The sequence below is a fragment of the Coniosporium apollinis genome (genome assembly GCF_000281105.1).
Source record: "Coniosporium apollinis CBS 100218 chromosome Unknown supercont1.19, whole genome shotgun sequence".
In the NCBI taxonomy this organism is placed as follows: Eukaryota; Fungi; Ascomycota; class Dothideomycetes; genus Coniosporium; species Coniosporium apollinis.
The window spans coordinates 341,967-358,123 of record NW_006913281.1 but is presented as its reverse complement, the minus strand read 5'-3'; the positions used below and the strand labels follow the sequence as shown (position 1 = coordinate 358,123).

The window sequence follows — 16,157 nt, the reverse complement described above, 5'->3', positions numbered from 1 at the left end:
TTATGACTTTGGGTTGAGCGGAGTATTGGGCACACAGGCCAAGCTTAACGAACCCCTGGGTTCGGCCTTTTCAGGCGGTGACCGAGGCGGCCTGTGCTGGAGGCTCCGGATATAGGAAGGATTCTTTCTCCCCAGGAAGATAATGGAGAGCGCACTGCAGCTGGCGATGCTGTGGGAGCGCAAGGTTGAGACCGTTCGCCAGCGGGTCTTTCGTCGACGAAATGGACAAGATTTTCGGATCGCATCCGTGGTACCTTCAGCTCAATGTCTGGATCCCGAGCAGCGCCCAAGGGCGACAGGGAACACCCAGCCAACAAGAGCATTCGATGACAACCCTTCCCAGGACCAGAGCCCAGGTGGATTAGCGCAAGCGTGGAGACAATGAGGGCTTGGCAGCAAGAAGCAGAAGCAGTTGGGGCAAGCTCGGGACCTTACTGCTTGCAGCGTCATCATGCATCGTACGTGGAGTTGGGCATTCCAGTCCGATTGCGCGGAGGTCAGTGGCGCAACGACAACTAGCAGGTAGGCGGCGGCTATGCCGGCCAGCAACAGGGCGGCTATGGCGACCAGAACCAGCAGCAAGGTGGCGGCGGGTGGTAGACGGTCATAAACCGGGCGGATGGTAGATTGCCATGAGCCTGGTGGCCTTTCTCTGCCCTAACGCTCGGGCATGCTGTTCCAAAGGCATCTGAAGACCGGTTGAGCTTTGGCTGCTGACCGGTTTATCCTCACTTTTGGGGTGCAAAGCCTCCGATTGAGTACCCGAGTCGGGGCATTTCCGCCGAGACCCTCCCCAGCTTTTGCACGATGGGTGCTCCAGCCGGGAAGATCCTTTCGGATGGGACACCAAGCCCCTTGAGCTGCTACTTCTTGTTGCAGCCGGTACCTTTTCGCGCTAGGAGGGCCTCGGAAGGCTGGACTTCGTGAGATGAGGAACCACACAGTGGCCTGACGGACTGTGGCAGTCATACTATGGTTCCTCCTTTGGTCCCTCACTGATATTCGGGCACATGGCATATGGGTTTACATGGAACACATCAGACCGGCTTACCGGATTTCTCAACGAGGCTGCAGTCTTGGCGCAGTTTCTGTGAACATCTTCGCCGGGTCTCCAGATTGATGGGATGCTGCTCTCCCCCGCCGGCTTTGGAGCGGAAATCTAGCGCGATACAACCGGGTTCGTCAAGAGTAGAGGTCTTGAGCGCAAGTCGCCGGCGGAACTTTGCTCTCAAGACTCCTAGATCAGCGAGGCGATTGGCGAAGCGGAGGTTTATAGCCGCTGGGCTCTGGCATCAGCGATATGCCGCAGCATCACAATGTACGGATACCGTGGCTTCCATATGCTGAACGTGTCGATGTTCGTCCACACGCCGATCGAGGACAATGGGAATGGCCCCGACGTAAGGGCATAAGTAGATCTTCCAACACAAGGTCATTTTATTCTCAGATCACGACGCTCAAGACACACGCACTGATGTTCGAGAGGATCGCAAGATCGCGGACGCAAGCGCAGCCACAGTCGCGACGACAGCGCCGGTTGTACACCACCACGCCATCATAAGCGACGCCCCTCTGTCGAGGGATATGACTCTCGCGCCAAGCATCGGAGGAACACTTCGTCGACGCCTGGCACTCCTGGAGGAAGGAAGAGTCGGAGACAGGCGGCCCGGAGGAGGTGGGTGAACAATTCTGAGCATCGACTATCGTCCTCGTCAATCACTTAGCAATTGCACCCAACCACACCATTGTGACTGGCGCCCCTTTCTCGTGAAATATGGTCTTCGGCCGGAGCACCATAGGGACACTCTCTCGGAGCTGAACATCTCGTGCCTGAAGAGTCGAACACATGCCCTGATAAGTGTTCGACTCCATGAGCGGAATCGTCCGTGGATGGCGGGGTCCACAGCTTGCAAAGTCTGTCTTGAGGACGAGGATTTATATCTTTCCGTTCTTCTTCATGACTGATTGGTCGAGTGCGCCGTCCCTGGCGTTAATGGCGAACTGGACCGATCGGATGCGGGACGGGGAGGAAGCAGTCGCCAATCCGAGGACGGTGGAATATTTTATACAACGAACTCATTGCTCGTTCCGCCCATGGAGCTGAGCCAGTTCCAATCACTCGGGTACTCTGACGTTGCACGAGGACGATCTTCCACTCATCCCAGACCATGGTGTGAAAGTACGGAAATGCCAACAAGTCGTTTACCGAGGTGCTTCGGCATCGTCTGGTTCATCCAAAGCGTATGGCGAGGAAGAGCAAAGGAGCTTCTCAAAGAACACGGTTCTCCACCAACGCTTCGCGTCACAGCTGGTGGTCGCGTCGTTCCAAACGACGTGCCCCTACTTGGAAGTCCCCGCTACTCACAGAACTCCCGAACGGACCCAGAATCGCGTGGGTTCGCTCACCGTTCAAGAGGGGGTCTGTCGGAGCTCACAACGCAGCGAATTGAGTATGAGTTATGCGGAGTGGTGCAGCTGCTTGCAGAACTCAAATTTTTGACGGCGGCGGATACGGCGGAGGGAGGGCGCAACATGTAGCCCTTCCGCACCACCTATCAAGGAGAAATGGTCCAAGGAGAAATGGTCCAAGGAGAGATGATCCAGGAAGAACCATCCGGCATGCTGGGCCGACTGCGCTTTAACCCAGCGGCTGGGGCAGGAGCTAGAACGACGAGGTGGAGGCTTCACTCCAACGCTGCAGCGATCTCACTCTGCTGCTCGCTGGCCATTCCATCATCTGCGGAGTTCACTTGGAGCAGACTGACGCATCGTCTACGAGCGCTCCTCAGCTCCCGCGGCAGGGTTGGTCCCGATCCGTTATCCATGACTCAAGCCAGGGGCGGGTTTCTGCGGATGCTGTGGTTGCATCCAGCTCTGGGGATGGCGATGGTGCACCAGCCTCGTCACGGGCTGCCTGTTTTCCAGTGGTCGGACGCCCTCTAATTTCCAATTTTCTCGGTCACCCTTGACTGTCGAAACTTTTCATCGGCGGCCTTACATGGCACACGGATGACACAACACTCCGCGCCAAGTTCGAAGGATTTAGCCAGGTTGAGGAAGTCATGGTTTTGAGGGACCGCGATACCGGACGCAGCCGCGGCTTTGGCCGTGCGCTTTTCCAACGATTCGGAGGCCGAAGCAGCCATTCAGTCCATGAACAGCGTTGAGTCGCTGAAGATAGAGCATCTGAATGAGTGGGTCTCCTTGGGTATCAACACTATCGAGGCCTTCCTTGTCGACTGGCAAGTCATCTTCACCCACTGCGACCCATCGATGCTCTTCGCCTTGAAGAGTGTCAAGCGAGAATTTCGCAAACTTCCGGGGTATGAGGGCACTTGGAAGAAATGCCGTCTCAACAACTATGGCGAGGACATCCCACCGCCTCCGGCCGGCTTGAAAGAGTACCAATATCTCGATCCTCTCGACGGGCAGAAGGATTGCATGTCGTGGGGTCATAAGGGCTTACGGATCGGAATGCTGATTGCACGGCCGACGAACGGACACTGAATCCGTCGAGGGGATATGGCTCCCATGGGGATGTCCTGGTGCGAGGCCACAAGAGGCTGTGATGCTCTGTCTGTGGCCTGTTCTTGGGCGCGCGGAGGAGCTCGACATCCAGGCCCGACAGTCATGCTTGGCCTATGCGCTGTTTTTGGGCGCATAGGGGAGCACGACTTTCTGTTGAGTGCTGGTGTTTGGATCGAAACCAGGTCTCAGTTGTGCTCAGCCTGTGACCCTGCGTGTCGTCTTCACCCACTGCGACCCGTCGATGATCTTCGCCTTGAAGACTTTGGCCAGGTAGAGGAAGCCGTTGTTGTGAAGGACCGCGATACCGGACGCAGCCGTGGCTTCGGCTTCTGTACGCTTCTCGAATGATTTGGAGACGGAAGCAGCCATCCAGTCCATGAACCATGTCTCTTCTTGAACTGCTTCTAGCCGAGCTTCTTCTCGGGATATTCCGGCCTACGGGATATTGGAGCCGATGGGTTTCGCGCACGGGTAGGTCGCCTTGTTGGCGGAGCTGTCGATGCGCATGAAGCTCAGCCTCAGTACCGGTAAGCGTTTGTTCGCGCCGAAGGCCAATTCGTACTCTCCAATGGCGATCCTACCGGTAAGTTGACCTTGATGTCTCTAGCATACCACCAAGCTAACCGTACTTCACAGGATACGGCTACCACGGCGATTTCATCAACGCCTGGGATATCGACTTCCTGCAGCGAGCTGCTGATATCTCTGCTCTTGCATCCTCGTTGCCTGCTTCTTCACAGCCATGGAGATCATGAGTATTTCTCGGTTTTCGCCGCCAAGAACATCTCAAGCGCCACTACCGCTCCCCCCACACTCATGGCGAGCCGTTCGAGTGCAGTGATTGCGGCAAAAAGTTCTCACGAAGCGACAATCTCTCATAGCACCAGCGCACACATGGAACCGGCTCAGTTGTGATGGGTGTCCTCGACAATTCAGAGCTGAGGCAACAGAATAAGGAGTCGTATGGTCAGCCGGGCCGTCGGCAAGAAGAAGAAGGATATTGCGGACGTTTCGATGACCTCGAAAGGAGGTGTGCGTGGCTGGGGGATACGAGGTATAGACGGCCTGACAACTGACGAGGCATCCTTCGAAAACTTTACTCGGAAGTCCCGCGAGAGGCACCAGCGACCTCACCATCCGCGGTCCCATAAGTCTCGCCGATCAACTAGCGTCTTTCCGCCATCATCGACAAGGAGCAGCGGGACACCAAACGAGACTCGGCTATCTCTAATGTATCAACCAACGCGTCGGGCACCGGTAGGCGGCGTAGGAGAAACATTGGGCCATGGCCGCTTAGGATGACTGTCGGCTCTGGAGGATGTTCGATGGTACAACTCATAAGACACACGGTGACGGGCCAATGGGCAGCTGCGAGGATTGTTTTCGAGCACTGCTTTGGCAAGCAGCCAGAGCACCCAGGATTGATTACCAAGGGCAGAGTCATGCCGTTCGGACTCGAAAGGGAGATTGTAGTGATGAAGTTGCTCGAGCACAAGAACACTGTTCGAGGCGATGCAGCTCCTCGGCTGCGCTTTACGGCCAGTCTTCGAAGAGAAATCGGCCACATGCATCTCGGACGTGCTCTTGCACTGAGTAGTCTCCGTGGTGGCCAGCCAATCCAGAAATGCCTCAGCATCGAGATCATCCAGTGCGTCAACTAATGAGCGCTCCGACGTTCCTGATCCCGACCACCGACTTGAGATTCTTCATCTTCATTTCGGTTCCGTGCTGAGATCTGGATTCGGTGTCCGGGATCTCTTGGCGTAGTGGAGGAGAGAGCGCTGAGGTGGCGATGGCGCAGTTGAAGGAGGCATGAGACCTTCTCGATATTCTGGATTCGGTGGCGAGACGTGATGGATGTTTAAAGACTGGTTAGTGATGTTTTCAAAAAAGGGCCGAGGACCGAATGAACTAACCTATGTGGTGTTTAGGATAGCCTAGATCTCCGGGAAGGACGTCTCCAAGTGCCAAGCGAATGCCGACCGCTGGGGAATCCCGAAGATGCCGCAGGCGTAAAGGTTCGGAGATGAGCTGAAGCTGAGTGAAACCGGGGAGGAGAGCTGCAATGAGAAAGGGTGCAGGGGTTCGCTGCGTCGTGAGACGGAGATGACTGTGGTAAGCTAATATCTTCTGAGATCCTTTCGACGACTCGGACTGACCTTGAAGAGGGGTGCAAAAGCATCCCGTTGGTTGAAGCTGAAGGAGAAGCTGAAGAACTGGCTGAGTGAAGAGATCGAGAAGAGTTGACGATAAGTGAGGTAAGAGAGAAATCCCGGAGTCACAAGAGAACCACCACAATGCTGACATTGGGGGTTACAGGGAAGTTTCTCTCCCATTGTCCTACTGTACATAGAGCAGTTATTCTAAAAACACTATGCAAACCATCCAAGCCCCTATCCAACCCTTCTCCACCATACTGAACTGGGAATCGTGAACTTCATCCCATTCTCCATATATACGCCGCGCGCTATGCCCATAAAAGCACCAAACCAACGCCTATGTACCGGATGCGGAATCTCTCTCCCAAAGTCTGAGTCATCTCCCCTTAGGGCCCTACAGGTCGTGGAATCGAGCTCGCACGTGGCTTGTCCTACTCCTCTTCAGTGTCCTCTACCGTCGCAGCGTGAGGCTTCTCGGCGCTGTCTGAGGCCGACGAGGCCTCTGCGGGCTGGTCTGCAGGGTGTGGAGGACCCTGATCAACGAAATATGGCGGCATTTGCAGGTCTGACGAGGCTTGTACCGGCTGGTGCATGCCTCGTAGAGCGGACGCCATATCTGCGTAAGCGACTTGTCTTGTATTCTCCCCCGGCCGGTTCTCTTGGAAGGGGACCAGCAGCCATCCCGGCGGCAATGTCATCCCCAGCGGCAACTCCCTCGAATTCGCGTTTAAGGCCGGCTCATGAGGGTTCGGTATCAGAGTCCGCGCTGGGGAGGGTCTGCCTTGGAGGGGTGTCGCGAGAGGCTGTCTGGCAACACGCTCCCGCTGTCTGCGCAAACGGTCCAACTCGGACGGAGAGGGCTGGCCAAGATGCTGTCTGAAGTTTTCCCTGGCTTGTTCGCGCTCGGCACGCTGGATCCCAGATGGTGTACGTTGAGCGGCCTGTTCGCGGATGGCCATGAGACGCCGTCTGAGTAGTTGAGCTGCTGATTCAGCAGTATCGTACTCGTGAGGTTCGAACGCCCTCTGGCGAAACTCATCATCGTATATGGATCCAGTACGCGCAGCGGGTTCGGCGCGACGTCGTTCCGCAAGACGCTCACTGGTACGGTTGCGGAGTATCGCGCTGTTTCGCTGTCGACGAATCCTCTCGAACTCCAATTCCATGCCGTAGATGAGACTGAGCTGTTGTCGGTCGGCGTTCAGCTGATCGATCTGGCCGCGGGCGTGGAAGAACATGGCTTCGATTTGCGCAAGTCTAGTCGCGGGGTCCGTGGGAACAGCAGGCGAGCGTTGAGTATTACGAAGAGGAGCAGCGGTAGGCTGGGGTTGTTGATCTTGCTGGTTGAGAATCTGGTTCATCTGCCGCAGCTCGCGTTCGGGTATGCCACCAATGGCGAAACGAAAGGGTCCAAGGTTGAAGATTCTGAAACGATCGAGAGCCGGGAACCGACCGCGAGGTTGCTGTCCACGCGCGGGGTTATTGTTGTTGCCGTTACGAGGGAACGCTTCGGCTTGAAGGGCTTCGAGGTTCGCAAGAGGATGACCAGTACCCCTTGGATTCTCCGTGAGAACCGGTCGTCGACACGTAGGACAGACTTGTTGCCGTTCAAGCCACCCTCGGAGACAGCTCATATGGAGAATGTGTCCGCAAGGCAGTTTCTTGGGCCGGTGACGTTCTTCCTGTTCAACTCCGTCCACCGACGCTCCATTGGGATTCCACGGTTGCATCTCCTCGCGGCAGATTATGCAAGTGTTGTCATCGCCCGAGAGATCTTCAGCGGTCGCATCGGGGTAACGGCTGTTCATGTTTCGGGTGGCTCGGCGATATTTGACAAAATCGTTGATGCGCTTCACGAAAGACTTGACGGTCATGTACACGTCTCGCAAGATGTGGATCGGCAGGCCATGGAAAGCAAGAAGCATCGAGAAGAAGGCGATGTAGACAAGGAGCTTGACGAGATCTGTGTCGCAGTCAGGAGTTAGCAAGTGTCTGCTGGTAAGAAGATGTCGGAGCTCACCAGTCAGCAAGTCGAGGAGAAAGATGTAACGCCCTTTCTCTTCCCATCCGGGTACGTCGAAACTGCTCGGGTCAACTGAATCTTCGCGCTCTGCATCCTCCATGGCCCGTGGGGGCACACTCCCAGCGTCGATCTGCCTCTGAATTTCAGCTCGGTGTGCGCGGATCTGAGCCTTGGCCACTGCCACTCTTGCTTGGACCTGCCTCTCGGAGATAAACATGTCTCTGAGGATGAAGAGGTACCGCGCCGCATTCGACATGGCAGCTATCAGCACAAGGGCGAACTCGAAGCTGAACAGGACCATGATTCCAGGCCGAGCCTCTTCGACGAAAGTGCGCAACGAGTAATGAAGCAACGCCCAGTCCGCGAGGCAGCCGAATGTGATTGCACTTGTGAGGCGCTTGTAGAACCAAGTTGGACTGGCGGGAGGCTGTTGTTCAACGAACTCAACACGGGCCTCGACAAGCCACTGCCAGATCTTGGCCGCAGTGAGTATGACGAACATTGACATGGGACCCAGTCCTATGCTCTCGCGGAACATTGTGAGCGCAAGCAGAGTCTCTGTCACTTGGTACCAGCAGTTTTCGTAGAGTTGCTCCCGTTCGATGGGACGGAGCGCGCCGAAGACGAGACGTTGCAAACCGTAGAACAAGGACCCGAAGATGAGGAGCGCGAGGTTTGCCATGATCTGTGAGGAGATGTTAGCTGGACAACAATCGACTGTTGACGAAAGTACCTACCATGATGCTGGCGTCACTCTGGCCGACGTACACCATGCGACTGTACCAATTCGGCCGCTCGATGTACGCCCGGCTGATGGCGGCGACGGCGAGGGTCGCGGTGAACTTGAGGAAGAAAGATCTGTCAGTGTTGCTGAAGACCGTGCAGTTGACATGTTTCCTTACCCCGACATAGGCCGCGAACCTCATCTTCACTCAGACGGGGGAGGTGATGGCTCTCAAGTTTGCGTAACGGTTTGGGTGATGAGAAGAGAAAGGGAAGCCGCAGCTCCAGAATGGTAGCGGTGGTGCTCGCGCATGCAACGATGTTGTTCCAGAATGTGTGACGTTGGTGGAGTACTGGTGGTTGTCGCGGGCAAGAAGACACGTCCCTCGCGTTGCCCGCCGCCTCAACTGGCTGTCAGCAGCCCGGATCCGCGCCCGCACTCGCAGCGGACAGGGGTTCAAAACGGAGCTACACTTCAGCCTCACAAAGCTTGTTTCGAGTAGCATCCAAGGAGCCGATATCATGGTCAACCGGGTATGCTCGCATCATGCTCCATACTCCGAGAGCTCCTCAGGGGGTTCTTCCCTTCAGGAGCCGTCATCCGACTGTCCACATCCCGCGGCACCATGCAGCCTTACCTTCTTATCCGAGCATGCCTCGTACATCTGTACTAATTGCCACCCATCAGACGGAATTACTGGACGGCGGAGTCCGCCAGGAGAACTCGTAGACGCTTGACCGTCCGCCGAGCATCCTAGAGGAGCCAGCGTTGGGTCATCTGAGCTTGCTTCATCATTGAGAAAACAAGCAGCATATCATGTCTCGGCTCTCCAGCGCGCTCAACCGCTTCTTATATTATGCGGCAGCAACAGCATATAGAAACTCAAGTCGGCTTCTCAGAGCCTGAAGGCTATTATAGCACTGCATTGTAGCCTACTTGCTCCATTTTCAGCTCTAACGAAACGGATCATCCTTAAATCAAATGATCTCGCTGCTGAACGCGTAGCAGTAAGGACACCAAAATCAAAGTCTTCTGTGCCAGAATGGCGATGTTTCAGTCTCTTCGCACTCACTTGAATAAACTCTTCGGCAAGCCGAACCGCCCAAGATCGCTGCTCCCTTTACCAAACCTCGAATTGTGCAGGCCACCAGCCGTAACCAAAAAAGTCCTAGCAAAACCGACATGGGACACTTCCTGACCGATGGCAACATCAAGCTCACTGCCTGCTTCACACGCGAGCAAGCGTCTTACCTCACATTTGTCCTCAATCTGCCACGCAAACCCCTTCACCGGCAGAACAAGCCGGACAGCCAAGCGCGCTCACATGCCTACCTACTTCCCGGTCCAAAGTTTCCCCCTAGGTTTCAGGCCGCTATGTACAACTCTCTCGGCGGAGCCGACCGTATCACTAATTGATGTTAGAATCAGGACAACGCCTCTATCTGAAACCTAGAGATCCCGGAAACGGAGGGCAGTGATGCCGAGCCAAGAGACCTGTCCTTGAGCAGGGGCTACTGGTCGTTCAGCTGTTCAGCGACATTCTACCGGGTAATTGGAGCACCGTGATGTGTTACGATGCTCTGAGCAGGCTGGCGAGGTGGCTGTGGAAGCATCTGGGGGGCGTAGTTCCGGAATCCAGCTCGAGGTAGCTACAACAAGGCGATATTGAGCACTCAAGATTTAGACGCTTGTTTTGTCCACACACTTCCTATGACTGGTGGCAGCTGGGAGCGGCAAGGTATTATAAAGTCATCACAATGTGTTTGAATTGTAGTAGTGCGGATTCATGACCATTTTCAAACGAAATCATTTCCTGAAGGACGTGTAGGCAGACGCAGCCCGTCAGAACACGTAACCCTAGACCGCCCAGCAAACCCGCAATGCCTTTTGTAATCATCTCACAACGCCCCTTTCATCAAACAGATCTCTCAAAAGCCCATCCCGGCAAGCCTCCCAATCAGCCTTCTCCATCCCATACGTCGCCTCAAACGCGCCAATGCTCAACTGCCCAAAGAAAAGCTTCAGCACCCTCGCCGCCAGCTCCGCCTTCGGCATTCCCGCAACATCCACCGCCTCACCACTGCCATCTCGCAGACCGCTCAACAGGCCATCAAGCATCGGCGCCCTTCTCCCCTCGCCGTCCGCGCCATGCTGCACAAAGTGCGGCGTAGCAGGCGTAGAAGGCGGGAACACCTCTGCCTCAGCAGCGCCCAGCGCCTCGGCCACTTCGTCTGCCAAAGCGACGGGGGACCAGTCCGCGGGCTTGTAGACGGCATCAATGGTGTCTGTAATGAACAGCCATTCATGGAGCTGGAAGTCGTCTGGGTCGATGGCGATGAGCGTGTCTAGTAGCTTGCAGGCTTGGAGCGTGGATACGGTATTGTATTTCTCGTAGTTCTCGTCGCCCGGGATGACGGAGGTAAGGGCGAGCTGTAACTCTGCGTTTATGATTGGCCATAGGGGTGCGAGGTGCACGGATGAGGTTTTGAGGATGAGGGCGCGGAGGACCATAAATACTTCCGCTCGGGTGGCGGAGGAGGGCGAAGAGGCGGGCGTGGCGGTGAGCAGCTCGACGAGCTTCTCTTGGATCCCGCCCATATTTGCCAGAAAGGCGTCTTCGGTGGCAGCGAGGATGAGAACGGCGAGTCTGCGGAGGTTAAGCTGAGTCCTGCGGTCGGCTTCGAGTCGTGCAGAGCTGGCGCCTACGCCGAACATGATGCCAGCGGTCGTTGGTGCGGACAGCCGGCCGAGGAGTTCAGGCAAGCGGTCATTCTCGCTTTGGACCCATTGTTGTAGGACTGGAAGCCAGGACTTCTTTGCTATGTCGAGCGGAGTGGCGAAAAATCTCGAATCGTTGAATGCATCGGAGATGTCCTTTCTCCAGGCCTTAGAAGCATGTGCAGATACGCTAAGTTGGTAGAGAAGCTCAAGCGTGTTCTTTGATACATTTTCGGGATAGGATCTAGAGCGGAAGGTGGGGCCAATGACATTGGCAGAGATGGTTGCTACGGCGGTCGTTATTCGGTCGGTTTCGACTAATATCAACTGAAGCTTCGGCACAACAGATGCCAGTATGGAAATTATGTCCGAAGACCTTGCGCGACGGGGGGCTGAGGGTTCGCTGATAGTATCCGCCTTCTGGTCCTGCCGCCTCATCTGAGATGGGTCTTGCAAGAAGCCTATCGGCTTCGTAGTGAAGGCGGCCGTAAGCAGCCGCGTAAATAGATCCTGCAACCAACGTCAGTCTCCGGACCGTTGAGTACTCGACCACCGGTTACTCACGCCAAGCTCCCTCCTCATTCGCCGCTGCTCACCGAAGTTGGTATTATCCACTTTCTCCGCCAGCACCGCGCTGAACTCGAGCAAGGCAGGTAAAATTTGTCGGTGAGGGAGAGGGTTAGCAAGGACGTCCCGGAGGAAGGCAGAGCAGTCGGGCCAGATCTCATCCATAGCATCATCCTCTAACGACCGCGTGTAGTCAATCAAGAAAGCAACAAGAGCTAAATCTGTCAAGTCCGAGGTGAGTGTTGACATCCGGTCGCGGTCAAGCGCGGTCGGGTTGGTCCTGCTGTAGATAGCGTTGAAGATGGTTGGAACCGTGATTTTGGGTCGCGTGCTGCTAAGCACATTCATCAAACTCAGCACACCACTTGATTGCGCAATCGAGCTCGGCGTATTGCTCCACAAGACAGCTAGCGTTTCGAGGCACTCCAAGGGCTCTGCGGCGAAAAGGTGCTCAAGAGTCCGCTTCGCACGATTGCGCATTCTGGAGGACGTGTAGCCAAACGACGCAAGAGATGCCGGGTCTTGCTGATTCTCGGTGCCGTATGCGGCCCAGGACCAGATAGAGAAACAGACGCGAACAGTGTCTTGGAAGCAAAGAATGACTGTCAGCCGACTATTAGCTGTAGCTGATCTGCTCTGCGGCGCCTCGGCGGAGAACACGCCGGAAACCATGTTTCCGAAGAAGCCTTGCGGTTGTTCTGGCGACTTCGTGTTCGCGGTCTTGACTTCTACAACTCGCAGTCGGTCATGTGCGCTTGCCAGTATCTGCTCCAATCCATCCATCAGCGTGATCATAGCCGGCTCAGGTGCGGAGTGATCTCTAGTTCGGAGAGTCTCAAAGGTAAGGCGGAGCTCCTCGAAGGTCAGTCTGATCTGCTTGCAAAAAGTGTCTACAAGAGGTAGCAGGTTCTGAAAGACTGCATCGGCAAAAAGAGGTAAGACCTGCGCGAGGAAATCGACCCAATGTTGTAGAACGATACGACTCGATGTAGATGACAACCCAGCTTGGACAACCTCCACTAGCATCGGAGGTGGTAGCACCGAGGATGGGTCTTCACTTCTTCGCTCGGTTTGTTCGATGCGCGGAGAGTTGGTCGATGTGGGCGGAACTACTATTCGCGATATCTTTCGCTGCTGCATAGGTGGCGCATCTTTGTGATTGCTGCCTACTCGTAACTTCAGTGCGGCTAAAACAGCTCCAAGGACCGAAGGCTGCAGCATAGTCTCGCAATGCTTTAAGTAACTCAGTAGCGGTACCTCTGCTTCCAGCAATCTCAGTGACGAAGCATACGGATTGATAAGGATTCGGCTGACAATTGATACTGCGATTCGATGCAAAGTCAATAGAGATGCGCGTCCGTCGTTATCAAACGTCTTTTTGACCTTGGACAACGCTCGTAGACATAATTGCATAAGAAGCTGTTGCAAGCATACTTCGCCTGAGGGCTTACTGTTGCTGGGCAGCCCATCGGTATGGATACCATGTAACTGCTGGTCGGTCACTTCGGCGAGCGTTGTCCATGTGTAGGCAGTAGAATACTGCATGATATTCGAGATATGTCGGAGACAATTGACACAAATCTCGATGTCTTCCACTTCTCGTGTGGTTTGCTCTACGGGTACACCAGCCGCGGAACTGTCCAAAGTGAGGAAGCGTGATGTTCTGAGAGGGGTGATCAGAACGTCGAACACTCTGTCCAAACTTGGAAGCTCCTCAAGCCACATCTTCACGAATGCGAACCGTTCCGTCCCTTCTTCGGCTAGACTATCGAGTAACAAGAGCAAGGGCCTGGTCAGCAGGGCCTGGCTCGCCCCAGCTGATGCTGGAACGTCGGTAATTCCAGGCAGTGAACTCGGTCGCCTAGACGGCGTTCTATTGCTTCTCTCCGTCTGCATGCTCTCCTCGTGGATGATGTGAGTCCACAAGGTCGCAAAGCATCTGTCCGAATCGGCGGATCTGGATGTGTCGGAAGCCATTAGCTTCGTCATCGAAGCTTCCACCAACCGATCTGAGGAAGTAACCATATGAAGCTGCCACAAGCAACGTGCTGCCTCAATGTGGTATTTTGGTCTGAAGGGTGAGAGATAGGACCATAAGTGTAAGACCAAGGTAGGCACAGGGCCGCATAGGGGTTGAACGCCGTTGTTGGGATCTGAAGAAGACTCAATCGGAAGGGTTGTGACCACGGTAACAACAGCAACTATGTATGGAAATGATAGGGCTTGTTCCGAGTTCAACGACTGACGGGCGTTCAGCACCTTGTGAACAACATCAACGACGTCGGTGCTGATAGAAATTTCGCGACCGCAGATATTTTGGTTGAGGCCGATTAGTAGTCGTGTACATGGCTCGAGGACGGCTTCTGACCCTGGAGCCAACAGCTTGCCTCGGAACAATATGACAGTCTGGAGTAAAAGTGAACTTCCAAGTTCTTTAGGGCTGAACGGTGGCCTTGCAGTGTTTACGTTTCCGTGGCTGGCATTGTAGAATCCTTCAATGCGTTGACGGATGCTCTGATAAGGTATGGAGCTCGCTTTCCCATCGGACGAAGGGTTGGACTGACGTACGCCTGTTTCTGAGAAAGCCCTTGCTGGTATGTATGAGGATAGAATGTCCAAAATCTCCATTGTTAGGATTGTTAAGCGGTTATTGTCGACTATATCAGCACTGGCACTGTTTGACGCCTCGTTGAGTGCGGCGAGAAGCACCAGCATCAACAGCGGCATGTGATGTACAACCATCTCTTCATCGCGAACGTTAAAGTGGGTAATGACAAATTTGAGAAGAGACAACTGCTCCACCATTTGCTCCGGCCGTGTTCCTTTGTCGAACGCCCCAAAAGCCAATTCATTCATCTTCCCCCATATCAAGCTGCTTTCAACGCCGTCGAAAAAGTTGCTTGCACTGCGCAAGACTTCATCTAGACGAGCTTGGTCGGATGTCTGAGCTTGCAGTCTCAGATTATCCAGAAGCGGCAGGAACAGCTCCGGCACAAGGAGTCCACCAACCTCCCAGTGGTCCATCAGAGACAAGCATATTCGGAATGGTTTGGCTTGTTCTATTGGGTTGCTACTCTTGCGCCTAATCATTTTCATGATACTTCGATGCAAAGGTTGCAAGCCATGACGGGAGAAGAAGGCTGCGCGTACCTCTTCTGGATCGACGTCTGGGCTCTTGGGGTCAAGTGAAGGCGCAGCCTCGCCATCTTTCCCAGGGTTCGTGGAAGACCCAGGTCCAGGTCCAGGCCCAAGAAGCCATGACCACAGGCGTCTGTTAAGACTCATGTCTCTTCGTAAAACAACTCCAGTAGCAGCGGCGGCAAGCAGATCGAGATCTTCTTCACTTATACGCTCCTGAAGAACAGGAGAATCCAATGGAACATGGGTGACCAGCAGGTCGAGGAAGCCTCTTTGGACCAGTAATTGCTGATCGGCCAGGCCGGAGGCAAAGCAGCGTACTAACAGCCCTGGTTCAGGCGAAATCACCGCCTCTGCAGCAGCAAATAAGGTGCTCCTCTCTGGATCACCGTCCACAGCTGAAGCTCTCCGAGCATGTTGAACGCCTAATCGGGGCAAATTGCGCACAAGATACGCAAGTGCGCCCTGCCGCCTCGTGGCGTTCGAGATGGTCGCGAGGAAGAAGCATTGCCAGAAGAACGAGTCCCCCGCCTCGCTTCTATCGTTCAGGTGGGGTTGCTCCGTATTAATTGCAGCTTTCAGCTTGTCGAAGATGAGCAGGACATGCTCAAACTCCTCGCTCGTTTCTTCTTCAAGGCCAGGCAACAAGCAGATTATAACTGCCTTTAGAGCTGGTCTGAGAGCCTCTGGATCCAGAGTTATCACGTGTGCCTCAATTAGAGCTAGGAACGCTGGCCGAACCGATAGTGAAGCAAACGACAGAACAGTGGAGAGGCCCGGGAAAAAGACTGAGATGTCTCGAGCTAGTGCTTCTCTTCCAATGATGGCAAATATGCATGCGTAAACTTCCAATGCTTTCTGATGTACGCCGGAGGGAAGCGAGGGGTTGAGGCACTGCGCCAGCCTTGTTGCAACGCTTGTGGCATGAGGTAGTACTCGTACATCCGGTGGATGTGTTTGAATAGCCTTCAAGAGGCGCGCGAGGAAGGAGATGTAATCAGCCCATTCTTGCTGGGCTGTATCGAACAACGATAAAGCCCGTTCAATATTCGAGGCGTATTTTCGGAGGCTCTTGTCTTTCTTGTAGAGGCCTGTAGGTACGCAGCAAAGGTCAGCCTAAGCTGCTTGATTTTTTAGCTCTGGGAGCGGCGCAACAACGTACATACCGTCCTCGATGAGCCGTCGAGGGTTGCGGTATACCGGCGAAGAATGTCCTGAGCTGGCGGGGGACAAAGCCCGCTGATTGAGAGAAGGATCAAGGGACATCTTGTCCGTGACCTGTGGAATTTATGCTGGAGGT

General features: G+C 54.8%; 4 protein-coding genes across 4 annotated transcripts; 2 read left to right on the top strand and 2 right to left on the bottom strand.

Annotated features, from left to right (window-relative positions):
• Window positions 1-3,153: 3,153 nt before the first annotated feature.
• On the top strand, window positions 3,154-3,507 carry W97_04425 (uncharacterized protein; the record flags this gene model as incomplete). Its single annotated transcript, XM_007782315.1, has 1 exon — window positions 3,154-3,507. The coding sequence occupies one exon, from the start codon at window positions 3,154-3,156 to the stop codon at window positions 3,505-3,507; it is 354 nt and encodes a 117-aa protein (XP_007780505.1).
• A 404-nt stretch (window positions 3,508-3,911) lies between these two features.
• Window positions 3,912-4,283, top strand: W97_04424 (uncharacterized protein; the record flags this gene model as incomplete). The annotated part of the gene is made up of 3 exons (XM_007782314.1): window positions 3,912-3,999; window positions 4,061-4,111; window positions 4,165-4,283. 3 exons carry the CDS (start codon window positions 3,912-3,914, stop codon window positions 4,281-4,283), a joined length of 258 nt encoding a protein of 85 aa, XP_007780504.1.
• A 1,835-nt stretch (window positions 4,284-6,118) lies between these two features.
• On the bottom strand, window positions 6,119-8,636 carry W97_04423 (uncharacterized protein; the record flags this gene model as incomplete). The annotated part of the gene is made up of 3 exons (XM_007782313.1): window positions 6,119-7,650; window positions 7,708-8,395; window positions 8,448-8,636. 3 exons carry the CDS (start codon window positions 8,634-8,636, stop codon window positions 6,119-6,121), a joined length of 2,409 nt encoding a protein of 802 aa, XP_007780503.1.
• A 1,691-nt stretch (window positions 8,637-10,327) lies between these two features.
• On the bottom strand, window positions 10,328-16,123 carry W97_04422 (uncharacterized protein; the record flags this gene model as incomplete). The annotated part of the gene is made up of 4 exons (XM_007782312.1): window positions 10,328-11,662; window positions 11,717-13,175; window positions 13,209-15,948; window positions 16,024-16,123. The coding sequence occupies 4 exons, from the start codon at window positions 16,121-16,123 to the stop codon at window positions 10,328-10,330; spliced, it is 5,634 nt and encodes a 1,877-aa protein (XP_007780502.1).
• Window positions 16,124-16,157: the final 34 nt, after the last annotated feature.